Genomic DNA, 27938 nt, shown 5'->3' on the forward strand with positions numbered 1-27938 from the left:
AGTTAGTGCTCTGTCCCTATCTACACCTTCAGTGAAGTACTCCTGAAATTGTTCCAGTAGCCGTCAAATCACCCTGTGAACCAGCTCCACTCCTACCAGCTACCCCGAGTCCGAACCTCTCTCCCTGTCCCCTTGGGGTCAGCTGCTACTGTACCGGGGCCTGTACTAGAGTGGTACCTGGCACCACCTACAGCTCAAGTCTAACCACATCATCAGGGCTCTAGTGAAGAACCAGGTTTTGCTGGTCTTCTAATGAAAACCTCCTGCTAATAAAACTATGATTTTATAAAATGTAGAGCAATTAGTGCCGTAATTCACACATCTCTTGAGTCAGTGTCTTTGTCTCTATTCTGCTCTCAGAATTTTTACACAATGGCTTCTTCCTTGTGTGAATTCTCTGATGTGAATTTAGATTTGTTTTTCAATTAATACATTTCCCACATTCTAAACATAAAAATGATTACTCCCCTGTGTGAATTTTCTGATGTCTAACAAGATTTCCTTTCCGATTAAAATGTTTCCCACATTCCGAACATGAAAATGACTTTTCTCTGGTGTGAATTTTCTGATGTCTAATAAACTTGGATTTCTCTCTATAACATTTCCCACATTCTGAACATGAAAACGGCTTTATCCCTGTGTGAATTGTTTGATGCGCAACAAGACCCCCTTTCCTATAAAAACATTTCCCACACTCTGAACATGAAAATGGCATCTCTCCTGTATGACTTCTCTGATGTGTAACAAGATTTGATTTACAATGAAAACTTTTTCCACATTGCAAACATGAATATGGCTTCTCCCCAGTGTGAATATTCTGATGTGCAACAAGATGTGTTTTTGTATTAAAACACTTCCCACACTCTGAACATGAAAATGGCTTCTCCCCTGTATGAGTTCTCTGATGTGCATTCCAAATAAAACATTTCCCACATTCTGAACAAGAAAATGGCTTCTCCCCTGTGTGAATTTTCTGATGCTAAACAAAATGTGTTCTGCAATGAAAACATTTTCCACATTCCAAACATGAAAAAGGTTTCTCCCCTGTGTGAATTCTTTGATGTATAACAAGATGTGCTTTCCTATTAAAACACTTCCCACATTCCGAACATGAAAATTGCTTCTCCCCTGTATGAGTTCTCTGATGTCTAACAAGACTTGAATTACAAGTAAACCATATCCCACATTCTAAACATGAAAATGGCTTCTCCCCTGTGTGAGTTCTCTAATGTGTAACAAGACTTGTTTTTTCACTGAAAGATTTCCCACATTCTAAACATGAAAATGGCTTCTCCCCTTTGTGAGTTCTCTGATGTGTAACAAGTCATGATTTAGCTGTAAAACATTTCCCACATTCTAAACATGAAAATGGCTTCTCACCTGTGTGAATTCTCTGATGTGTAACAAGACTTGTTTTTTCACTGAAACATTTCCCACATTTTAAACATGAAAATGGCTTCTCCCGTGTGAGTTCTCTGATGTGTAACAAGACTTGTTTTTTCACTGAAACATTTCCCACATTCTAAACATGAAAATGGCTTCTCCTCTGTGTGAGTTCTCTGATGTGTAACAAGATTTGTTTTTTTCACTGAAACATTTCCCACATTCTGAACAAGAAAATGGCTTCTCCCTGTGTGAATTTTCTGATGCTGAACAAGATTTCCTGTAAGGATTTGGACTGTACATCTGTTCCTGTCTGCTGTTGCCCTCAGTTCAGTTACTTTTTCCCTTACCTAAGATGGAGTCACTGGCCTCACGGGGGCCATCTTGCTTCCTGTCAGATTTTCCCTGTTCCTGTCTGTGGTGTATATAAGGGAGCTCTGTATATTACTCATTGCTTGAGTATCTTGTTCCTGGACTTGTGATCAAGCTGGAAGAACTGCTATCTTGCTGGTTCTTTGTTACCTTGGGATACCCCGTCTGTCTCCGGATCTACATCTCATCGTAAAACTTGTTTCCCTGGATCTGCTCTGCACTCCTCTCTGCTGCTGGACTGTTCCCTGCTAGGAGGCCTGGCCTGGTCTCCAGGTCTCTGGACCTGACATATTTGGACTTCCACGGTCTGTACACGTGCTTACTGCTTATCCAGCTCTGTCTGCTACTAACCTGCTGTGTCATAGCTGTTTACCTGCATACCATCATAAATATTCTTGAACTCTTAACCTGTTGTCTCTCGGCCTCTTTTCTGACCCATGATACTGATCTCCACTGCACTTAGCACTAAGTTTATAACAGAATCTCTGGGTCAGATTCTATGGAGGTGCGAATGAAAAAACTTTGCTCTTTTGTCTCTGGACTTCATGGGGAGCTGCAGGCTATAAAAACAAAACTGGGGACATTAGAATCGCAAACTAATCATAATGCGAATGTGGCCGATACGTCTATTCAGGCCTTAGCATCTCGACTTTCAAATGTGGAGACTACAGCTGCAACCATGGTATCTGCTCCAATCCCAGCTCCTGGTCCGGCTTTTCCTAAACTCCCACCATTCAGGTTTGGTGGTGAAAGAGAAATTTCGGGGGTTTTTGAATCAATGTCAGCTGTATTTCTCTGCATGTGCGGCCCAGTTTGCAACTGATCGGGATAAAGTGTTGACTATAATTATGTTGCTAACAAACAAAGCGTTAGCCTGGGCTAATCCTCTGATTGAGACTAATGATGTGTGCTTGAATTCCCTGAAAGACTTTACTGCAGCAATGTGTCAAATGTTTGATGACCCTAATCGGAGTATCACAGCTGAAACCGCACTACTGACACTACGTCAAGGGAAGCGTCCTGTTGTGGAATACGCAATGGAGTTTCGGAAATGGGTGCTGGATACTACATGGTGCGATTCAGCGAAATATGCAGTGTTCAGGAGAGGTTTATCTGCTTCCATCAAAGATGAACTAGCTCGAGGTGAATCACCTACTAACTTGGCTGACTTTATACATTATTGTATTCGGATTGATATTCGTCTCACTGAACGTCGTCAAGAAAAATGGGCCGATGCTAATCGTAATAACTTTATGCCTTTTCTATCCCCCACCAAGGAGGCGCTGACTAAGACTTTATCTCAGACAGAGCTGGAACCTATGCAGGTTGACGTAGTACGGAGGAAACCCATTGATGCACGTAAGGAATATCGTTTCAAGGAGAATCTATGTTTTTACTGCGGTAAATCGGGTCACTATATTTCAGAGTGCCCTGGGAAAAATCGCAAGTCCGCAGCTGCGGTAACTGGACTTGACTTTTCGGATGTATCTTCAGTGTGTTCTCTTCCGCACAGACAAGAAATATCCGCTGAAAACTTTGATTTTCCTGATGATTCATCGTTAACATCATCACCTGTGGACATAGCCTTACTTTCCGTAACTTCTACCACGGCGAGGAGGGATTCGCTCTGCTGCGTTTCCATCAAAATTTGGGTGTGTTCCTGCTGGATCACCTGCTCCGCCATGATAGACTCTGGAGCTTGCAGCAATCTCATTGACATCTCCTTTGCTGAAAAACATGGCATACGCTCACGAAAAAGAGACTCTCCCGTGTTTATGGAGACCGTGGACGGGTCTCCACTAATATCTGGGCCTGTGAAACTCGAAACAGTCCCATTAAAGATCCGTATGGGCGCGGATCATTCTGAAAATATGTCCTTTTTGTTGATTTCTTCTCCTAATTTTCCTATTTTAGGTTTGCCCTGGTTGCGGCTGCAAAATCGGATGATCAATTGGACAACGAAGGAATTACAGTTTCCAAATGAATCAGCGTTGTCCGGAGAGCTGGCTCCAGTGAAGACAGCAGTCACGGTCGACTCGACATTGCCGGTAGAGTATCGGGACTTTAGTGATGTGTGTGACAAAAAAAATGCGGATAAATTACCACCACATCGGCCATATGACTGCCCCGTGGAATTATTGCCTGGTGCCGCGATTCCTTTCGGGAGTATTTATCCATTGTCTGGGCCAGAATTAAAAGCTCTCAAGGAGTACTTAGGTGAAAACCTAGCTAAGGGGTTTATACGACCATCTTCCTCCCCAGCAGGTGCTCCAATCTTCTTTGTCAAAAAAAAAGATGGCTCACTCCGACCATGCATTGACTACCGGGAGCTCAACAAAGTCACAATCAGGAACTCTTATCCACTCCCACTAATTCCTGAATTACTTGAGAGAGTGTGACATGCCAAAATCTTCACAAAATTGGATCTTCGTGGAGCATACAATCTAGTACGGATTCGTCCTGGCGATGAGTGGAAAACAGCTTTTCGGTCACGTTATGGACATTTCGAGTACCTTGTTATGTCTTTCGGTCTCCGTAACGCAGCGGCTACATTCCAGCACTTGGCAAATGATGTTTTCCGGGATATATTCGATATTTTTGTTGTGATTTATTTGGATGACATTTTGATTTTTTTCAAGCAATATCGAGGACCATCAGCGACACGTGAAAATGGTTTTGGATCGTCTACGGCAGAATCATTTATACATCAAACTGGAGAAATGTGAGTTTCACAAAACAGAAATTCAATTCTTGGGATATGCTATTTCTCCCCAGGGTCTCAGCATGGACACAAGCAAGACACAAGCCATTCAGGAGTGGCCGACTCCCAAGTCAGTGAAGGAAGTACAGAGATTCATCGGATTCGCCAATTTTTACAGACGCTTTATTAAAAATTTTTCAGCGATTGTTGCACCCATCACTCAGTTAACCCAGAAGAAGACGCCATTTGTCTGGTCTCCCCAAGCTCAAAAAGCATTTTCTACGTTGAAATCTAAATTTACGACAGCTCCCATTCTTGTCCACCCTGATCCAGACAAAGCCTTCATAGTGGAAGTAAATGCCTCGGACTGTGCTGTAGGGGCCATACTCTCGCAAAGAACAGGTGAGAAAGATCTCTTGCATCCGTGTGCCTTTCTCTCGCAAAAATTGTCACCCGCAGAAAGGAATTACGACGTTGGCAACAAGGAACTGTTAGCCATCATAACCGCATTTAAGGAATGGAGACATCTGTTACAAGGAGCAACCCAACAGATTGTTATACTCACAGATCATCGGAATCTCGAATTTATGAGGTCGGCAAGATGTCTGAAACCTAGACAGGCTCGATGGAATCTTTTTCTTAATCAATTTGATTTTGTCATTTCCTATAGGCCGGGTTCTCGTAATAAGAAGGCTGATGCACTATCCAGAATTCATTCAGATGAAGCAACTTCAGCTTCGTCTTCAAGGACCATTCTATCTGAGAAAAACTTTGTAAGCGTCTTGCATAATCAGGATCTTCTAACTGAGATTAAGGAGGCTTATGCTGCGGATTCGCTTTTGAGTCAACCACCCAATCAGGTGAATCTAACTTTCAAGAATGGACTTTGGTTTCAAGGACAGCGTCTGTATATCCCAGAAACAGTAAAACTGAGTGTGTTGAAATTAATGCATGACTCTAAGTTTGCCGGTCATAGGGGAGTTCAGAAGACTCAGGAATTTCTGTCTCGTTTTTTCTGGTGGCCGACTTTTCGGAAAGATGTTCTTCGGTACGTGTCATCGTGTGAGGTATGTGCCAGGTCAAAAGTCCCTCGTTCTTCACCTACAGGACTGTTGCAACCTCTACCTGTTCCATCTCGTCCCTGGGGGTTAATTTCAATGGATTTTATTGTGGAGTTGCCTTTGTCACAGGGAAAAACCACGATTCTTGTAGTAGTTGACCGGTTGACTAAAGCTGCTCATTTTATTCCCTGTGCTGGTGTCCCAACAGCTAAGCAAACAGCGGATCTTGTTGCGCAAAATGTTTTTCGTTTACACGGAGCTCCGGATGAAGTAATATCTGACCGTGGAGTTCAATTCACTTCACGGTTCTGGCAAAGCTTCTGTGCTGCTCTGGACATCAAAGTAAAATTATCTTCTGCCTTTCATCCACAGTCTAACGGCCAAACAGAGCGAACCAATCAAACCTTGGAGCAGTATCTGCGTTGCTACATGTGTCATCTACAAGACGATTGGGTGAGTCTACTGCCGTTGGCCGAGTTCACGTATAACAACTCTCAGAATGCTTCCACCAAATTATCTCCGTTCTTTGCTAACAAGGGATATCATCCCAGTATTCTCCCTCGACTCCCCATAGACATCTCTGTGCCTGCGGTTGCTGACCGCATTGCATCTTTACAGCAAAATTTGGACATTCTAAAAAACACCTTAGTTTCAGCACAGGAAAGATTCAAGAAGGCAGCAGACAGATTCCGTAAGCCAGCACCAACATACAAGGTAGGAGACATGGTTTGGCTCTCAACAAAAAAATTAAAACTCAGAATTCCGACTTCCAAGCTGGGGCAAAAATATGTTGGCCCATATAAGATCAGCGGTATTGTGAGTCCTGTAGCCTGTCGACTCAAGTTGCCTAACTCTTTAAAAATTCATCCTGTTTTCCATGCTTAAACCAGCAGTGCCTAATTTTTTTCCCGGACGCACCTCTGCTCCTCCTGATCCAGTCCTCATTGACGGGCAAGAGGAATTCGTCGTGGAGAAAATCTTGGATTCACGGATTCATAGGAGACGTCTTCAGTATCTGGTGAAATGGCAGGGATACTCTGTTGAAGAAAATTCCTGGGAACCTCTGGAGAACATCCATGCTCCCCATCTGATCAGACTGTTTCACAGCAGATACCCCAATAAGCCAGACTTAAGATCGTCCAGAGGACGTCTTTTAAGAAGGGAGTAATGTAAGAATTTGGACTGTACATCTGTTCCTGTCTGCTGTTGCCCTCAGTTCAGTTACTTTTGCCCTTACCTAAGATGGAGTCACTGGCCTCACGGGGGCCATCTTGCTTCCTGTCAGACTTTCCCTGTTCCTGTCTGTGGTGTATATAAGGGAGCTCTGTATATTACTCATTGCTTGAGTATCTTGTTCCTGGACTTGTGATCAAGCTGGAAGAACTGCTATCTTGCTGGTTCTTTGTTACCTTGGGATACCCCGTCTGTCTCCGGATCTACATCTCTTCATCGTAAAACTTGTTTCCCTGGATCTGCTCTGCACTCCTCTCTGCTACTGGACTGTTCCCTGCTAGGAGGCCTGGCCTGGTCTCCAGGTCTCTGGACCTGACATACTTGGTCTTCCACGGTCTGTACACGTGCTTACTGCTTATTCAGCTCTGTCTGCTACTAACCTGCTGTGTCATAGCTGTTTACCTGCATACCATCATAAATATTCTTGAACTCTTAACCTGTTGTCTCTCGGCCTCTTTTATGACCCATGATACTGATCTCCACTGCACTTAGCACTAAGTTTATAACATTTCCTTTCCGATTAAAATGTTTCCCTGTTAAAAATGCTTATTTCGCAAAAATATTTTATCAGGACTATTCACCGGGTGCTTACTCTTAAAAGAAAAATGTCATGATATTCTGATGAAAAATATAGTGGTTTATTGAATTGTCCATATGAAAACCACATTGCAGCAATAACATAAAAGTAGATGAAGTAGTTACGAACAGATTGTCTATGTGTAAATATCAGCGCTTGTCTTGTTACTCATCTTTCCCAAGGTCCTGAATGGTAAAACCGTCTGTCTGTGTGAAGTCTGAAGTCATCATGGCATGGAGTAGAATCATGGCATGGCTAACAGCTGTTGCTCCTTGTGACTTGTCTCATGTCCATGGAGAATGATGTGTAGGCAGGAGGTGACAGTCCCACGTGACAAAAAGCCCCCACACCCTCCTAAGAGACGTTTATATATGTTTCCTACAGACCATGTGTCCTCTGTATATGGTGTTAACTTATACTCTGAGCTACATACACAGAAATAGCTTTTGGTAGTGTCAGCAAAAAGCAATGTGTTTAGTACAGAATTGAGAATAAGAATGATTCAGTTACGGTAATAATTAATATTTAACATTCCTACATTCCGAACATGAAAGTGACTTTTCTCTGGTGTGAATTTTCTGATGTCTAACAAACTTGGATTTCTCTCTATAACATTTCCCACATTCTGTACATGAAAACGGCTTTATCCCTGTGTGAATTGTTTGATGCGCAACAAGACCTCCTTTCCTATAAAAACATTTTCCACACTCCGAACATGAAAATGGCAATTCTCCTGTATGACTTCTCTGATGTGTAACAAGATTGGATTTACAAGTAAAACTTTTCCCACATTGCAAACATGAATATGGCTTCTCCCCAGTGTGAATTCTCTGATGTGTAACAAGATAGGATTTATGGCTATACCATTTCCCACATTCTGAACATGAAAATGCCTTCTCCCCTGTGTGAATACTCTGATGTACAACAAGATGTGCTTTTCTATTAAAACACTTCCCACATTCTGAACATGAAAATGGCTTCTCCCCTGTATGAGTTCTCTGATGTACAACAAGACTTGCATTACAATTAAACGATATCCCACATTCTAAACATGAAAATAGCTTCTCCCCTGTGTGAATTCTCTGATGTGCAACAAGATGTGCATTCCAATTAAAACATTTCCCACATTCTGAACAAGAAAATGGCTTCTCCGCTGTGTGACTTTTCTGATGCTGAACAAGATTTGTTCTGCAATTAAAACATTTTCCACATTCCAAACATGAAAAAGGTTTCTCCCCTGTGTGAATTCTTTGATGTATAACAAGACGTGCTTTCTTATTAAAACACTTCCCACATTCCGAACATGAAAATTGCTTCTCCCCTGTATGAGTTATCTGATGTCTAACAAGACTTGAATTACAAGTAAACCATATCCCACATTCTAAACATGAAAATGGCTTCTCCCCTGTGTGAGTTCTCTGATGTGTAACAAGTCGTGATTTAGCTGTAAAACATTTCCCACATTCTAAACATGAAAATGGCTTCTCACCTGTGTGAATTCTCTGATGTGTAACAAGACCTGTTTTTTCACTGAAACATTTCCCACATTCTAAACATGAAAAAGGCTTCTCCCCTGTGTGAGTTCTCTGATGTGTAACAAGACTTGTTTTTTCACTGAAACATTTCCCACATTCTAAACACGAAAATGGCTTCTCCCCTGTGTGAGTTCTCTGATGTGCAACAAGACTTTTTTTTTCACTGAAACATTTCCCACATTCTAAACATGAAAATGGCTTCTCACCTGTGTGAGTTCTCTGATGTGTAACAAGAATTATTTTTTCACTGAAACATTTCCCACATTCTAAACATGAAAACGGCTTCTCCCCTGTGTGAGTTCTCTGATGTGTAACAAGTCGTGATTTAGCTGTAAAACATTTCCCACATTCCAAACATGAAAATGGCTTCTCCCCTGTGTGAGTTCTCTGATGTGTAACAAGACCTGTTTTTTCACTGAAACATTTCCCACATTCTAAACATGAAAATGGCTTCTCCCCTGTGTGAGTTCTCTGATGTGCAACAAGTCGTGATTTAGCTGTAAAACATTTCCCACATTCTAAACATGAAAATGGCTTCTCACCTGTGTGAATTCTCTGATGTGTAACAAGACTTGTTTTTTGACTAAAACATTTCCTACATTCTAAACATGAAAATGGCTTCTCACCTGTGTGAATTCTCTGATGTTTAACAAAATTTGTTTTTTGACTAAAACATTTCCCACACTCTGAACATGTAAATGGCTTTTCCTTTGTGTGACGTCTCGGATCTGTAACAAGATGCGATTTCTCTGTAAAACGTTTCCCACCTTTTGACAATGAAAACATTTTCTCCTCTACCTGAGCCATCTGTTTAACAAATTTTCTGCGACTTTTCTTTTCCTTAATGGCCTTTGATGAGGCAGAAGAAATGACCCATTGAATTGGATCTGATGATAGAGCTTTGCTGTGAAGAGCTGGATGTATATCTAGGATCATTGCATGTTCTTCACATGTATCTGGTTTAATAAGATGATCATCTGCTATAAAATCTGAAGATATCAGATTTCCCTCTGAACTCCTGGTACAGTCATCTGTCAAGAATAAGATTGATTTTATTATTTTTTATTAAAAGTGCATTTAAACTATAATAATTATATTATATATTTTAAAACTTCTCATTGCAAACATCCTGGTTGTTTTCTTTCACTGCTGAAGTTGTGTAATCCATATGTTCATATTTTAATGTGCCTTCACCAATCTTTTCCAGTTACATGTTCAGTAGTGTCTCATAATGGAGGCCGGAGGCCTCAATCACACATACATTTTTTTTAGTCATAACTGAGAAAAATGACTTTTTCCTATGAGTCAATGACCATGTGCCAGTTTTTGCAATCCGGGTATCATTTGTTTTTTTTTCTTGTAAAAATATAAAAAATGTCTTTTAAACCTTCTCATATCAACTGCTGAGTGAAGATGATACGTACAGCATGCGAGTCGTATCTGTTTTTTTTTTTCAGAGATCCATTGGTAAAAATGGGTGAGTTTGATATGTAAATCTGATCACAAACTTTCATGTCTACTTACCTTATACTGGGTCAGTCATAGGCTGGGTTCACACTTGTGTTCTAATGTTTAACTCATCTGTTCTATTTTAGAAACATAATTTATGCCCAAAACTGATCTGCTGTACAATTGATGCAAATGGAACTAAGTGTGATCTCTAGGATGGTCTAGGTTCGATCATGTTTCCTCTTTGAAAAGTAAAAACAAAAGTTCTGCATGATACATTTAAAAAAAAAAAACTGTTGAAAAACCTATATGGATAAAAACAATTTCACCAATTACAAATGTCCAAAAATATGAAAAGTGTATTATATGTCCTTATATGTCCTGTGATATCCCACTCTCATCATGGGGGACTTTAACATCCCCATTGGTGAACCCCTCTAACCGTCTGCATCCCACTTTTTATCGCTAACGTCCTCCTTCAGCCTTCCACAGCTTACTAACTCTCCTATGCATGAAGACGGAAATACGCTGGACCTGATCTTCTCCCAGATCTGCTCAGTGCATTACTTTATTAACTCCCCTCTCCTGCTCTCTGACCACAACCTTCTTTCATGCTCTGTCACCCAGCTCCGGACACCCCCAATTTCCACACTTAAAGAAATATATGCGCTGTGAACAACACAGAAATGTATAAAGAATTTGAAGTCATCATTGGCTCCAATCCCCTCCCTCTCGTGTCCTGACTCTGAATCTGTCAAAAACTGAACTACTTGAGTATACTCCCTACACGAACCTACATAAGCCTGATATTGCCATTTCCATGTGTGCTTACACCAGTACCCCAAGCAACATGCTGCTGTCTTGGGATCACATTCGACCCAGATCTTTCCTTCGCTCCCAAAATTTGATCACTCGCCCACTTATGCCACTTACACCTCAAAAAACATTTCTAGATATCACCCTTTTCTTACCTTTGACTCTGCAAAAACTCTTACTGTACAGTTGTGGCCAAAAGTATTGACACCTCTGCAATTCTGTCAGATAATACTGTTTCTTCCTGAAAATGATTGCAATCACAAATTCTTTGGTATTATTATCTTCGTTTAATTTGTCTTAAATGAAAAAAACACAAAAGAGAATGAAGCAAAAAGCAAAACATTGATCATTTCACACAAAACTCCAAAAATGGGCCAGACAAAAGTATTGGCACCCTCAGCCTAATACTTGGTTGCACAACCTTTAGCCAAAATAACTGCGACCATTCGCTTCCGGTAACCATCAATGAGTTTCTTACAATGCTCTGCTGGAATTTTAGACCATTTTTCTTTGGCAAACTGCTCCAGGTCCCTGATATTTGAAGGGTGCCTTCTCCAAACTGCCATTTTTAGATCTCTCCACAGGTGTTCTATGGGATTCAGGTCTGGACTCATTGCTGGTCACTTTAGAAGTCTCCAGTGCTTTCTCTCAAACCATTTTCTAGTGCTTTTTGAAGTGTGTTTTGGGTCATTGTCCTGCTGGAAGACCCATGACCTCTGAGGGAGACCCAGCTTTCTCACACTGGGCCCTACATTATGCTGCAAAATTTGTTGATAGTCTTCAGACTTCATAATGCCATGCACACGGTCAAGCAGTCCAGTGTCAGAGGCAGCAAAGCAACCCCAAAACATCAGGGAACCTCCGCCATGTTTGACTGTAGGGACCGTGTTCTTTTCTTTGAATGCCTCTTTTTTCTCCTGTAAACTCTATGTCGATGCCTTTGCCCAAAAAGCTCTACTTTTGTCTCATCTGACCAGAGAACATTCTTCCAAAACGTTTTAGGCTTTTTCAGGTAAGTTTTGGCAAACTCCAGCCTGGATTTTTTATGTTTCGGGGTAAGAAGTGGGGTCTTCCTGGGTCTCCTACCATACAGTCCCTTTTCATTCAGACGCCGAAGGATAGTACGGTTTGACACTGTTGTACCCTCGGACTGCAGGGCAGCTTGAACTTGTTTGGATGTTAGTCGAGGTTCTTTATCCAAGATCCGCACAATCTTGCGTTGAAATCTCTTGTCAATTTTTCTTTTCCGTCCACATCTAGGGAGGTTAGCCACAGTGCCATGGGCTTCAAACTTCTTGATGACACTGTGCACGGTAGACACAGGAACATTCAGGTCTTTGGAGATGGACTTATAGCCATGAGATTGCTCATGCTTCCTCACAGTTTGGTTTCTCAAATACTCCTCAGACAGTTCTTTGGTCTCCTTTCTTTTCTCCATGCTCAATGTGGTACACACAAGGACACAGGACAGAGGTTGAGTCAACTTTAATCCATGTCAACTGGCTGCAAGTGTGATTTAGTTTTTGCCAACACCTGTTAGGTGCCACAGGTAAGTTACAGGTTCTGTTAGTTACACAAATTAGAGAAGTATCACATGATTTTTCGAACAGTGCCAATACTTTTGTCCACGCTCTTTTATGTTTGTTGTGGAATTATATCCAATTTGGCTTTAGGACAATTCTTTTTGTGTTTTTTCATTTAAGACAAATTAAATGAAGATAATAATAACAAAGCATTTGTGTTTGCAATCATTTTCAGGAAGAAACTGAGTATTACCTGACAGAATTGCAGGGGTGTCAATACTTTTGGCCACAACTGTAGCTCTTTTTTCATTCTTGTCTGGACTATTGCAACTCTCTACTAATCGGTCTTACCCAACTCTCCCATCTCCAATCGACCCTGAATGCAGCAGCCAGGATCATATTTCTTTACAACTGCAACACCAATGTCTCTACCCTGTGCCAGTCGTTGCACTGGTTGCTCATCTGATACAGAGTTTAATATAAAGTTATCTCTCTCATCCACAAAGCTCTCTACGGTTTAGCACTACCCTACATCTCCTCCCTCATCTCAGTCTACCACCCTACCTGTGCCCTCCGTTTAGTTAATTATTTAAAACTAAAATCCTTGAGTTTGTAGCGACTTCCTGGTTCAAGCCCTGGCTATACAGGAGTGAGAATTGAGAGCTCCGCACAGCCGCGGCAGATTTCACCCTGTCAGAGGAGTAAAAATTGATAACAAAACCAAGAATCAAAAGCACAGAGCAGTGAGAAGCAGATTAGCCAGCAGATGGAACCCTATCTCCTTCTCAGTGGCAGTAAAACTTTCATGAGAGGCATGACATGTGCGATGCATGAGATATCTAAAATGTCCTCCTGAAGATTCTCAGTGTGTCTTCCAGATATCAGCTGGAGCTGAGGGAGGATGAAATCTCTGTAAACATCCAACAGGAGAAGTAGGTGAGAGATGAGGACAAAGCACCAAGAGAAGCTGGCGAGCTCATGGGTGACACAGGCAAGCTCAAGGAATACAAAGTACAAAGAACTGACTGAAAATCAGACACCTCACACCAGAGATCAGGATCTCCCTAGAAAATGCAGGCATTGATGGATCTTAACCCTGCTGTTGTGTTCGGGTCATAGTGACCCGAACAGACTTTTTGCAGCCCTGTAGATTTTTTTCTGTAAGTCTATAAAACTTGAGACTCCTTGACTTTTCCTCATTTGGGGGGACCTACCTATGAGTATTTTTTTTTTTTCGTTTACTTTTTGCTACACGCAAAAAGTTACACTTGTTGTGTTCGGGTCATAGTGACCCGACATCATTTTTTACAGCTGTGAGGCCATATTTTCAGTGAAATAAAGGAGTTATAACCTCAGTTGGGTCTATTTATTGCATCTACTATTGTATATCAATTGATTTATTTCCTAAATTATTTCAATGGGGTCGTACACGCGCTCTACCGGGGGTATGCATTGAGATCTGCGCACCATAAAAATGGCTTTATATTGATTATTTTTGGTGCGCAGTCTAAAATGTAGAGTGCATCCGGAGAGATCACTAGGTGTGCACTACACGTGTATATTATGCGCAGAACGGACTGCTCAGAACGCGCTGTCTAAGACATTTTTTTTTTTGTAAAGCTGAGCTGTAAAGTCTTGCAAATAATTTTTTTTTGCTAAGTAAGTCTGTCTTCCTGGCTTATCTGCTTGTTTTCAGAAGGGTTCTTATCTTCTCTGCTCTTATCAGTACACATATGCTAGCCCAGACATGTTACCTTTCAGTTTCTTTGGAGAGCAGCTGTGTGCTTCTACCCCCATGGCCTCTTCCGGCATCAAAAGAAAAAGATGCAGCTATTGCCCTTCTACTTGTGACAACAAGACGAGTATAACATGTTCTGGCTGTAAAACATTTCTATGCAAATATCATGTGTATTGTTTTTCATGCCAGAATCCGTAAATTTATATGATCATGTAAATATATTCACATTGTAATGTTTATTATCTTTATTTTTTTATCACAAAATGTTTGATTTGATGGGTTTTTTTTTGTTTTTTTTTACAAAATATGTGTAGTTTTCTATTTTCGTTTTGCTCATTGGATGGATCTGTTTTTTCAGAATAAAAACAAAAAAAAAGATTTCTAGTTAATTTTTCTTTTTTTTTTTTACTACCTAACATGTTCACAAACAGTCTAGTAAGCAAAAAGTATTAAAAAAAAATGGAGTTGGAGTGTCTAAAATCAAGGTTTAATAAGCCGGGTCATAGTGACCCGGAACACTACAAGTGTATAGTAAATGCGAACAAAACAGCAGGGTTAAAGATGACATCTCACAACATGAAGTGAGAATAGAGGAAGCAGAGTGCAGAATAGCAAGGCTGGAGGATATAAATGAACAAGCTGATAAAGACATCAGTTTACTGCAGAAAAAAAGTCCATATTCTGATAGATCGGATTTAAGACCTTGAAAACAGGTCGCGCAGAAACAACTTAAGGGTAGTTGGACTTCCAGAAACTATCAAGCCCAGACAACTTCAGAGAATATTTGAAGATGATCTACCCGAGGTTCTGGGAATAGCTTCTCAAAGAAGGGTAAAAAGGGCAGATAAAATAGGCCATCAAAGATCGAACAATACGCCAGAGACAAACCAGAGACCAAGGCAAGCAATAGCCAAGTACTTGGACTTTAAGGATAAGGAGAACATACTGCGAGCGTTCAGGCGCAACAGAGAGCCGTTAACTTTTCAAGGGCACAAAATTATCATTTTCAATGACTATTCCATAGTGGTTAATAAAATATTCAGTGAATGTTGTTCCAGACTATTTAAAAACCATATACAGTTCCAATTACTGTACCCGGCCATATTGAAAGTACAACACACAGAGGGCTCAACAAAAAAAACTTCCAAAATCCGAAAGACGCAGAAGAATACGTACTGAAGCTGCTGGGGAAAAATGGACATGATGAAACAGAGGACAGGAAATCACCACAACAGGGGAGAAGAGACCAAAGTATAGAGAGAGAAGAGGAATCCGAAAACTGGAGGATGAGCCCACAGACCCAAAGACAAAGATTGCTCCGGTATCACAGGAAACTCCAGGAAGTGGACATTGAAACAGACAAGTAATGTACTCTGGAGGGAATAAATCAGGGAGAAGGACACTTTAATGAGGCTGGAGGCCCAAGAGCTCACCTATTTGGATTCACTTGAGGGGGTGATCACTTAAAGCAGAGGTCCCCAACTCCAGTCCTCAAGGCCCACCAACAGGTCATGTTTTCAGGATTTCCTTAGTCTTGCCCAGGTAATAATTGCATCACCTGTGCAATGCAAAGGAAATCCTGAAAACATGACCTGTTGGTGGGCCTTGAGGACTGGAGTTGGGTACCTCTGACTTAAAGAACATAGAGGTTGTTTAATGAAACAAGTATTGTCGGGGAAGGAGCTTGTGGGGAGAATAAGCCAGAAAAAAGGAAGTCGCAGAAGAGAGGATGCTATTGTTTGTTGTTGGTTGTTAATTTATTTTTCGTTCAAAGTGGAGACATGAAGGAACACAATGTAAGACAGAACGAAATTGTGAGCATTTGGTGTGAGCACCTAACATACAATCCAAAAATGAAAATATCATAATTTGCACATTGTATTCTGGAATGTAAAGGGGCTTAGAGCCCCGACTAAAGGGATGATGCTTCTGAGGCACTTAAAGTAACTAAAAGAAGATATTGCATTATTGCTGGAAACACATCTGAGAAATAAAGATATGTTTAGAATTAGTGATGAGCAAATATACTCGTTGCTCGGGTTGTCTCCGAGTATTTGTTAGTGTTCGGAGATTTATTTTTCCTTGCCCCAGCTAGCTGATTTGCGACTACTAGACAGCTTGATTACATGTGTGGATTCCCTAGCAACCAGGCAACCCCCACATGTACTTAGGCAGGCTAGTAGCTGTAAATCAAGCAGCTGAATCAACATAAACTAAATCTCCGAACACTAACAAATACTCAGAGACCACCCGAGTGTGCTCAGGAAAACTCGAGCAACGAGTATACTCGCTCATCACTATTTAGGATGTAAAAAATGTGGGTGGGAGAGGTGCATGGATCAGAGGGGGAGGGAAGAAAGGCAGGTGTTCTAATATTGCTACATAAAAATCTAACCTACAAAGTAAAACAGGTGGAACGGGATACAGATGGAAGGTACAAAATGCTAAAGCTAGAAAGAAATGAGGAAATCTGCATAATCAATATATATGCGCCCAACAAGGACCAAAAACCATTTTGTGAGCAATTAGGTTCTAACATACTGCAAAACACAACACAGAAAATGATAGGAGGAGGAGATTACAGCAACACACACCATAGAGGAAGATGCAATGAGTCAGGTGAAGACAAGAAGGAAAAAACTAGTGGGAAACCACCTCTATTGGCAGAGTTAATAAGGGACACAGATCTGTCAGATGTTTGGAGAATGGAATCACCTAATGAACGAGAATTTATGCACTTTTCCCACCCACATCAAACTTGGTCAAGAATGGACTATATATTGGTGAGTAGAGGGCTACTAGACAGATGCAAAAAAACGAAAATTGAGGAAATGGTTATTTTGGATCATGCGCCGATATCTCTAAACTTACATGAGCAATTTCCAAAGGGAACAGATTACATATGGAGATTCCCATCATCTCTCCTTAGAGACCAGCAATTTAAAGTGATATTGCAACAAAGGTGGGAGGAGTATTCTTACCACAATTCGACAGTTGATCTGAAATCACAGACATACTGAGAAACAGGAAAGGCGGCCTTGAGAGGAAAACTAATAGCATATGTGCTTACATTAAAAAAACAAACAATAAATACGAGGAATTTAGTAGGTAATTAAGGAAGAAATGATTGCGCTTTTAACAACAAAAAACAACAGAAGCTAGAGAAGAATGGAGGGAGGCCAAAAGAGGTTTTGACAAATGGGCGGAAAAAAGAGAATTATTTAGAATGACGCAAATGAAAATTGAGTTGAGAAGATATGGAGATAAGGCAGGAAAGCTATTAGCAAACTTGGCAAAGGGTTGGAAGGGGAAAGAGTAATATATTAAAGCTTAAGACTATAGAGGGCTTAATGGTAGATAATTGCAGGGAAATAAACTCAACCTATGCTAATTTAAATTTGGAGGAGGCCAAGGGCACAAACAGGGGTGGAGAATTTCTAAATAAAAAATTAACATGCCTAATGTCACACAGCCACAGTTATCTATGTCGCATGCTCCCATTACAGAGGAAGAAGTTGAGGGATTGTCGGCTGGAAAAGCACCAGGACTGGATGGGTTCATGGGCGATTTTTTTTTTAAGCCATGACCCAACAAATGACCCCTATTTTGACTATATGGTATAACATATTGTTGCAGGGGGAGGGATCTGTTGGTGGGCACTAAAGTGGCTCATATTAGCCTAATACCAAAGGAAGGGAAAATGTGGAGGACCCAGCATCCTATAAACCTATATCCTTGATAACCCAGGATATTAAAATAAAATCCAAACTCATGGCAAACACCCACACAGGTGGGATTTGTGAAAGGTAGGAGTTCAGTCAGAAATGTAAGATGTACACTGTTAGCTGTAGATGTAATAAATAAAAGAGAAAACCTTCAAGGTGAGCCGGCTCTGGTTACACTAGATGCAGAGAAGGCTTTTGATAAGGTGAGGTGGAATTGGGTAGGACAAGTTTTGGACAAAATTGGGCTAGTGGGGAATTTCAGACATTTTATAAAAGCCCTGTATGCTAAACCCGCAGCAAGAATTCAAATCCCGGTGTCATGGTTAGGACATGGTTAATGTCCTGTTCTCTCAGGGTTAATTTTGCTGGCCTCCTTTTCGATCTGGGAGGGGGTCTTTATACTCACTCCAGACAAGGATTCGCTGTCAGCTATACTTTCTGTTCTAGTCTGTGTGCCTGACCCCTGGAGTGTGTGCCTGGTTTGCAATTGTTTTCCTTGCTCTCCGTGCGTTACTCTGTTTGTTTGTTCTTCTGGATTTCTGACCTCTGGCTTCAAGTTCTGAAAATCCCCTATCTCACCCCTTTGGTACTTTGTGATCTCCTGGCTCCGATCTTAGCTTGTTTGACCACTCTCGTGTCCCTTCTCTGCACCCCGGCATCTGGCTCCGCCACCGACCACCTTCTACTCTGTAACATGACTCAGGTCCTGGTTGTTACCCGGTTAGTAACCCGGCGCTTTGCTCAGCTCCCTTGCTGCTGTGTGCAGCGTTTCCTACAGCAGTATTACCCGGGAGTCGGACACCCGGGTCATCTATCGGCAAATTTCCCACTTGAAAAGGGAACACGCCTGGGATGTCCTTTGTCCAAGCTTATATTTGACCTGGCACCTAGGGCAATACATAGAACATGAAGTATTTGAAGGGATATCAATAACGGACATGAAGCTTAGGGCCTCCTACTTTTCAGATGATATAATACTCTACATGGCTGAGGTGGCAAGAGATCTTATGGAAAATGTTGGTAGGTTTTCGGGATTCACTCTAAATAAAAGCAAATGTGAAATTCTCCACTTAACAGATATAGGCTGAAGTAGTATGGTAGAAAAGTAAATATGCGGTATTCCGATATACAAAGCACATATAACATATTTGGGCATCAAGCTGGGTAGAAAACCAAAGTCAATATATAATATAAATTTTCCTCCAGTTATCTCCAAAATCTAACAGGATTAAGAAAGGTTGCAAAATTTGACTTTCAGTCTTTTGGGCAGGATTCACCTTTTAGTTTCTCAAAACTCATGTATCCATTACAGACCATCCCTGTTCTCCTAAACCATGTGGACGTGGGAAAAATATATTCAGCTATTAGGAAATGTATCTGGAAAGGTCGAAGACCCCGTATAAAACTAAGTAAACTGATGGCATCCAAGGAAAAGGGGGAAGAAAACTTGCTAGACATAAGAGGATATAATCTAACATGTATTTCCCGTCACATACAGTTAGGTCCATATATATTTGGACAGACAACATTTTTCTAATTTTGGTTATAGACATTACCACAATGAAATTTAAACAAAACAATTCAGATGCAGTTGAAGTTCAGACTTTCAGCTTTCATTTGAGGGTATCCACATTAAAATTGGATGAAGGGTTTAGGAGTTTCAGCTCCTTAACATGTGCCACCCTGTTTTTAAAGGGACCAAAAGTAATTGGACAGATTCAATAATTTTAAATAAAATGTTCATTTTTATTACTTGGTTGAAAACCCTTTGTTGGCAATGACTGCCTGAAGTCTTGAACTCATGGACATCACCAGACGCTGTGTTTCCTCCTTTTTGATGCTCTGCCAGGCCTTCACTGCAGTGGTTTTCAGTTGCTGTTCGTTTGTGGGCATTTCTGTCTGAAGTTTAGTCTTTAACAAGTGAAATGCATGCTCAATTGGGTTGCGATCAGGTGACTGACTTGGCCATTCAAGAATATTCCACTTCTTTGCTTTAATAAACTCCTGGGTTGCTTTGGCTTTATGTTTTGGGTCATTGTCCATCTGTAGTATGAAAAACGACCAATCAGTTTTGCTGCATTTGGCTGGATCTGAGCACACAGTATGTCTCTGAATACCTCAGAATTCATTCGGCTGCTTCTGTCCTGTGTCACATCATCAATAAATACTAGTGACCCAGTGCCACTGGCAGCCATGCATGCCCAAGCCATCACACTGCCTTCGCCGTGTTTTTCAGATGATGTGGTATGCTTTGGATCATGAGCTGTACCACGCCTTCGCCATACTTTTCTCTTTCCATCATTCTGGTAGAGGTTGATCTTGGTTTCATCTGTCTAAAGAATGTTATTCCAGAACACCTGATTGCCCTTAACTAGGGATATATTCACTTGCAGGAGTCTGCTACAGACGCAGTCTGCTACATTCATCTTTTAACTTCCATCTTTTAAATTACATCTTTTTAATTATGAATTTGAATTAGACTGAATTCTAGAATGCATTTGGCTACTTATCACTACTACAATATTGTCATCATCTGCACCATCTAATCGAACTGTTCTCCTCTTCCCACAGGTATGCACTGACTTTCCCCAGCTCTCACTGGCTCCTGAATGTCTCTGTATATTGCATTGATTTTCCATGGTATGCACTGACTTTCCCCAGCTCTCCCTGGCTCCTGAATGTCTCTGTATATTGCATTGATTTTCCATGGTATGCACTGACTTTCCCCAGCTCTCCCTGGCTCCTGAATATCTCTGTATATTGCATTGATTTTCCATGGTATGCACTGACTTTCCCCAGCTCTCCCTGGCTCCTGAATGTCTCTGTATATTGCATTGATTTTCCATGGTATGCACTGACTTTCCCCAGCTCTCCCTGGCTCCTGAATGTCTCTGTATATGGTATTGATTTTTCTATGCTTCCCCTGGATCTGAGTGTCTTGATGCAGCACATATAATCCTTTTTAGTACGCTTTCTTACCTATCAGCTTGTTTCCATGACCTGTTTTCATGTCTCTCATTGTGTTATCCTGGCATCTCTTTGAGTGGTCAGTCCAACCCCTCCCTCTCTTTATGACCTCTGCCTAACTCTATGCATCTGGTCTCCCATACCCAGCCACCTCCTCATTCACACCTGATTGCCCTTAACTGGGGATATATTCACATGCAGGAGTCTGCTACAGACGCAGTCTGCTGCATTCATCTTTTAACTTCCATCTTTTAAATTACATCTTTTTAATTATGAATTTGAATTAGACTGAATTGGACTGGAATTCAATGGAAGGTAACAGAATACCAACCACTACAATGTTTCGGTTTCTTTTCTCTTTCACCCCGATACTACTTTCCTTCTTACAATCTCCTGCAATCCCTCCACCTAGTAAGGAACTAGTAATTTCTTCCTCAATCCTCCCCAGCCATCTCACTTTCTCCTCAGAACTGTTCCTCCAGACACACACGGCCACATCATGTCCTATCCTGCTCCCACCTTCTAATGCTCTGTCTGCTACTCCTCATTGCTGGTGACATATCCCCAAATCCCGGCCCTCCCCAACACATCCCCACACTCATTTCTAACCCCCTGCCACGATACTCGGCACGTTTTCCCAACCATGACAACCTCATACCCATTCATCCAGCCCCCACTCCCCCGATCCACTTACCTGGAGCACTATGGAACGCACGCTCCGTCTGCAACAAACTGCCATTTATCCATGACCTCTTTATCACCAACAAACTCTCCATCCTTGGCCTCACTAAAACCTGGCTCACCCCCTCTGACTCAGCCTCTCCAGCTGTGCTCTCCTATGGCGGATTCCACCTCTCTCACACCCCTCGCCCCAGCAACAAACGTGGTGGAGGAGTTGGCTTGCTCCTGTCCGACACCTGCTCCTTCACTCCAATCCCACTACCACCCTTCGCTACTCTTCCCTCGTTTGAGGTGCACTCTGTCCGCATCTATTCCCCCTCCAACCTCCAGCTGTCTACCGCCTATCGCATCTACCGCCCCCAGAACTAGCCATCTCCACCTTTCTCGACCACTTCAGCACCTGGCTACTTCATTTCCTCTCTGTTGACATCCCCACTATCATCATGGGTGATTTCAATATCCCCATTGACACTTCCACCTCAGCTGCCTCTAAACTTTTATCACTGACTGCCTCCTTTGGCCTCACTCAATGGTCCTCTGAGGCCACTCACAAAGAACTCTGTCCCCATCACCTCCTCCCTCCCCCCTCATTTCTGCTGAAGACTTCGCCTCTTTCTTTAAACAGAAGATCGATATGATCAGAGAAAGCTTTGGCCCACAGCGCCCACTGCCCCTCTAAGCTGCTCAATCCTGTTCCTCCAAAACCAGCTTCTCCACCATGACAGAAGATCAGCCCTCCACCCTCCTGTCAAGATCACACCTCACCATCTGCACGCTCGACCCGATCCCGTCCCACCTCATCCCTAATCTTTCCACGGTCTTCATCCCAACCCTAACACACCTCTTCAACCTCTCACTCACAACAGGTGTCTTCCCCTCATCCTTCAAGCATGCCAATATCACACCCATCCTCAAAAAGCCCTCCCTCGACCCATCCTCTGTGTCTAGCTATCGCCCGATATCTCTTCTCCCTTATGCCTCCAAATTGCTGGAGCAACACGTCCATCTTGAACTGTCCTCCCACCTCTCATCCTGCTCCCTCTTTGATCAGTAACGATCTGGCTTCCGTTCCCATCACTCAACTGAAACTGCCCTAACTAAATTCACCAATGACCTACTAACTGCCAGGAGCAAGCACTACTCTGTCCTCCTTCTCCTGGACCTGTCTTCTGCCTTCGACACTGTGGACCACTCCCTTCTGCTTCAAATCCTCTCATCTCTTGGAATCACAGACTTGGCCCTTTCCTGGATTTCGTCATATCTGACAGAACGAACATTCAGTGTCTTGTTATGATCTGGTGGCCTAGGAGCAGCATGAGACGGACTCTGGAGAAGGTGGTCCCTGTACTGACCGCAAACCCTGAACCTAGCAGCGCAACTAGAAGTAGCCGTGGGGGGTACCTAACACTCCCTAGACCCCTCGGCACAGCCTAAGATCTAACTACCCCTAAAGACAGAAACAGGAAACCTATCTTGCCTCAGAGAAAATCCCCAAAGGATAGATAGCCCCCCACAAATATTGACTGTGAGAGGAGAGGGAAATAACATACGCAGATATGAAATCAGATTTTAGCATAAGAGGCCATACTAGCTAAAAAGAAAGAATAGAACAGAGTACTATGCGGTCAGTATAAAAACACTAGAAAATATCCACCGCAGAAAATACGGATCACCACATCTGACTAAAGACATGGGGGGTATATCTGCATCTCCAGAGAAATGTCTAGGCTGCAAAAAATCCTTCACAGACTAAGCTGGACAAAACAAAAACATGAAAATGCACAGAACTATAAAGTCCACTGCAGGTGGACAGCAAAAACCAAGCAGACTTATCTTTGTAGAAAAGCACAGCAAACAGGAGAGACCAGCAGGGAAGTGAATCCTTCCAGAACAATGGACAACTGGCACTGACTAAAGGATCCTGCAAAGCTATATACCCCAGTCAGTTTTGCAATTAGTAGATACACCTGTCCACTCCTGCAGTCCAGGCACAACTGCATTACCCTCTACATCCACCGGAGGGAGCCAAAAAGCTGAATTCACAACAGTACCCCCCCCCCTTGAGGAGGGGTCACCGAACCCTCACCAGAGCCCCCAGGCCGATCAGGATGAGCCCGATGAAAGGCACGAACCAAATCAACGGCATGCACATCAGAGGCAGAAACCCAAGAATTATCCTCCTGGCCATAACCCTTCCACTTGACAAGGTACTGAAGATTCCGCCTCGAAAAACGGGAATCCAAAATCTTCTCAACAACATATTCCAACTCCCCATCGACCAATACAGAAGTCGGAGGATCAACAGAGGGAACAACGGGCTCCACATATTTCCGCAACAAAGATCTATGGAAGACATTATGAATAGCAAAAGAGGCCGAAAGCGCCAGGCGAAAGGACACCGGATTAATAATCTCAGAAATCCTATAAGGACCAATAAATTGAGGCTTAAACTTAGGGGAAGAAACCTTCATAGGAACATGACGGGAAGATAACCAAACCAGATCACCAACCCGAAGCCGGGAACCAACACACCGACGACGGTTAGCAAAGCGCTGAGCCTCCTCCTGAGACAGCACCAATTTGTCCACCACATAAGCTCATATCTGCTGCAACCTGTCAACCACAGAATCCACACCAGGAAGGTCAGAAGGCTCAACCTGCCCAGAAGAAAAACGAGGATGAAAACCAAAATTACAAAAAAAAGGCGAAACCAAAGTAGCCGAACTAGCCCGATTATTAAAAGCAAACTCGGCCAATGGCAAAAAAGCCACCCAATCATCCTGATCAGCAGACACAAAGCATCTCAAATAGGTCTCCAAGGTCTGATTAGTTCGCTCAGTCTGGCCATTTGTCTGAGGATGAAATGCAGAGGAAAAAGACAAATCAATGCCCAGCTTGGCACAAAAGGCCCGCCAAAACCTGGAAACAAACTGAGAACCTCTGTCGGACACAATATTCTCCGGAATACCATGCAATCGCACCACATGCTGAAAAAACAACGGAACCAAATCAGAAGAAGAAGGCAACCTAGGCAAAGGTACCAAATGAACCATCTTAGAAAATCGGTCACAGACAACCCAGATAACCGACATTCTTTGGGAAACAGGAAGATCGGAAATAAAATCCATAGAAATATGCATCCAAGGTCTCTCAGGGACCGGCAATGGCAAAAGCAACCCACTAGTGCGGGAACAGCAAGGCTTAGCCCGCGCACATATCCCACAGGACTGCACAAAAGAATGCACATCCCGTGACAAAGAAGGCCACCAAAAGGACCTACTAACCAAATCTCTGGTACCAAAAATCCCAGGATGGCCAGCCAACACAGAACAATGAACCTCAAAAATCACTTTACTAGTCCATCTATCAGGAACAAACAGTTTCCCCACAGGACAGCGGTCAGGCTTATCAGCCTGAAATTCCTGAAGAACCCGTCGCAAATCAGGGGAGATGGCAGAAAGAATCACCCCTTCCTTCAAAATGCCGACCGGCTTAAGAACCCCAGGGGAATCAGGAAAAAAACTCCTAGAGAGGGCATCCGCCTTAACATTCTTAGTACCAGGAATGTACGAGACCACAAAATCAAAACGGGAGAAAAACAGGGACCATCGAGCCTGTCTAGGATTCAGCCGTTTGGCAGACTCGAGGTAAATCAGATACTTATGATCGGTCAGGACCACAATACGGTGCTTTGCCCCCTCAAGCCAATGTCGCCACTCCTCAAATGCCCACTTCATAGCCAACAACTCCCGATTGCCGACATCATAATTGCGTTCCGCAGGCGAAAACTTCCGAGAAAAGAAGGCACATGGTTTCATCAAGGAACCATCAGAATTCCTCTGATACAAAACGGCCCCTGCCCCAATCTCAGACGCGTCAACCTCAACCTGAAATGGAAGAGAAACATCTGGCTGACGCAACACAGGGGCAGAAGTAAATCGGCGTTTAAGCTCCTGAAAGGCAGAAACAGCAACGGAGGACCAATTCGTCACATCAGCGCCTTTCTTGGTCAAATCGGTTAGAGGTTTAACCACACTGGAGAAGTTGGCAATGAAACGACGATAAAAATTAGCAAAGCCCAAGAATTTCTGAAGGCTCTTCACAGATGTGGGCTGAATCCAATCATGAATGGCCTGAACCTTAACCGGATCCATTTCTATAGATGAGGGAGAAAAAAATGAAACCCAAAAAAGAAACCTTCTGCACTCCAAAGAGGCACTTTGACCCCTTCACAAATAAAGCATTATTACGGAGGATCTCAAATACCATCCTGACCTGCCTCACATGAGACTCCCAATCATCGGAAAAAATCAAAATATCATCCAAATATACAACCATGAATTTATCAAGATAACTCCGAAAGATATCATGCATGAAGGACTGGAACACAGATGGGGCATTAGAGAGTCCGAATGGCATCACAAGGTATTCAAAATGGCCTTCGGGCGTATTAAATGCAGTTTTCCATTCGTCACCCTGCTTGATACGAATAAGATTATATGCCCCTCGAAGGTCAATCTTAGTAAACCAGCTAGACCCCTTACTCCTAGCAAACAAATCAGTAAGCAAAGGCAAGGGGTATTGAAATTTGACCTTGATCTTATTCAAGAGGCGATAATCAATACAGGGTTTCAAGGAGCTATCCTTCTCGGCAACAAAAAAGACCCCGCTCCCAACTGTGAAGAAGATGGCCGAATATGCCCTTTCTCCAAAGACTCCTTAATATAGCTCCGCATGGCGGTATGTTCAGGCACAGACAGGTTGAAAAGTCGGCCCTTAGGGAACTTACAACCTGGAATCAAGTCAATAGCACAATCACAGTCCCTATGCGGTGGAAGGGAACTGGATTTGGGCTCATCGAATACATCCTGGAAGTCAGACAAAAACTCAGTTACTTCAGAAGAGGGGGAAGAGGAAATTGACATCAAAGGAACCTGATCATGAACCCCCTGACAACCCCAACTAGTCACAGACATGGATTTCCAATCTAACACCGGATTATGTAGCTGCAACCATGGAAAACCCAGCACAATATCATCATGCAAATTATGCAACACCAGAAAACGACAATCTTCCTGATGGACTGGCGCCATGCTCATGGTCAGCTGTGTCCAAAACTGAGGTTTATTTTTAGCCAACGGTGTAGCATCAATGCCCCTCAAAGGAATAGGGTTCTGCAAAGGCTGCAAGGGAAAACCACAACGTCTGGCAAATTCTAAGTCCATTAAGTTCAGAGCGGCGCCTGAATCCACAAATGCCGTGACAGAAAATGATGATAATGAGCAGATCAAGGTCACGGATAACAGAAATTTAGGTAGATTAGTACTGATGGCAACAGAACTAGCGATTCTCTTTGTACGCTTAGGGCAATCAGAAATAACATGAGCAGAATCACCGCAGTAAAAACACAACCTATTCTGACGCCTGAATGTTTGACGTTCAGCTCTAGACAAAATCCTATCACACTGCATAGGCTCAGGGCTCCGCTCAGAGGGCAATGCCACAGTGTGCACAACTCTGCGCTCGCGCAAGCGCCGATCAATCTGAATGGCCAGAGACATAGAATCACTCAGACCAGCAGGCGTCTGGAACCCCACCATAACATCTTTAACGGATTCAGAAAGACCCTTTCTGAAAATTGCCGCCAAGGCATCCTCATTCCATTTAGTTAGTACTGACCATTTTCTAAATTTCTGGCAATACAATTCTGCCGCTTCTTGACCTTGACACAGGGCTAACAAGATTTTCTCAGCCTGATCCACAGAATTAGGCTCATCATACAACAACCCCAATGCCTGAAAAAACGAATCAACATTAAGCAAAGCAGGATTGCCAGATTCCAGGGAAAATGCCCAATCCTGTGGGTCACCACGCAGCAGAGATATGATGATTTTAACCTGCTGAATAGGATCACCAGAAGACCGGGGTCTTAATGCAAAAAACAGTTTACAGTTATTTTTGAAACTCAAAAATTTGGATCTGTCACCAAAGAATAAATCAGGAGTGGGAATCTTAGGTTCTAAGGCAGGAGTTTGAACAATGAAATCTGAAATACCCTGTACCCTAGCAGCAAGCTGATCCACCCGAGAAACTAACTCCTGAACATTCATGTTAATACCAGACTCCGTAGCCACCAAGAGGTAAAGAGGGAGGAAAATCCCAAACAGGCTAAGGAAA

The 27938-nt window shown here is 42.6% G+C and overlaps 1 protein-coding gene and 1 pseudogene across 2 annotated transcripts in view; both read right to left on the bottom strand.

Moving 5' to 3' along the window:
• Positions 1-460: 460 nt before the first annotated feature.
• On the bottom strand, positions 461-3439 carry LOC138666646 (gastrula zinc finger protein XlCGF57.1-like; annotated as a pseudogene).
• Positions 3440-7384: 3945 nt separating this feature from the next.
• The window catches only part of LOC138664110 (zinc finger protein 420-like), a 292426-nt gene continuing 271872 nt past the window's right edge, over positions 7385-27938 (bottom strand). For both annotated transcript variants that reach the window (XM_069750537.1, XM_069750536.1), the window contains one exon: positions 7385-9893. In XM_069750537.1, coding sequence (XP_069606638.1) covers positions 7846-9893 — 2048 coding nt within the window. In that variant the 3' untranslated portion in view covers positions 7385-7845. The remainder of the gene's footprint in view (positions 9894-27938) is intronic.

The sequence above is a fragment of the Ranitomeya imitator genome, chromosome 2 (genome assembly GCF_032444005.1).
Source record: "Ranitomeya imitator isolate aRanImi1 chromosome 2, aRanImi1.pri, whole genome shotgun sequence".
NCBI lineage: Eukaryota > Metazoa > Chordata > Amphibia > Anura > Dendrobatidae > Ranitomeya > Ranitomeya imitator.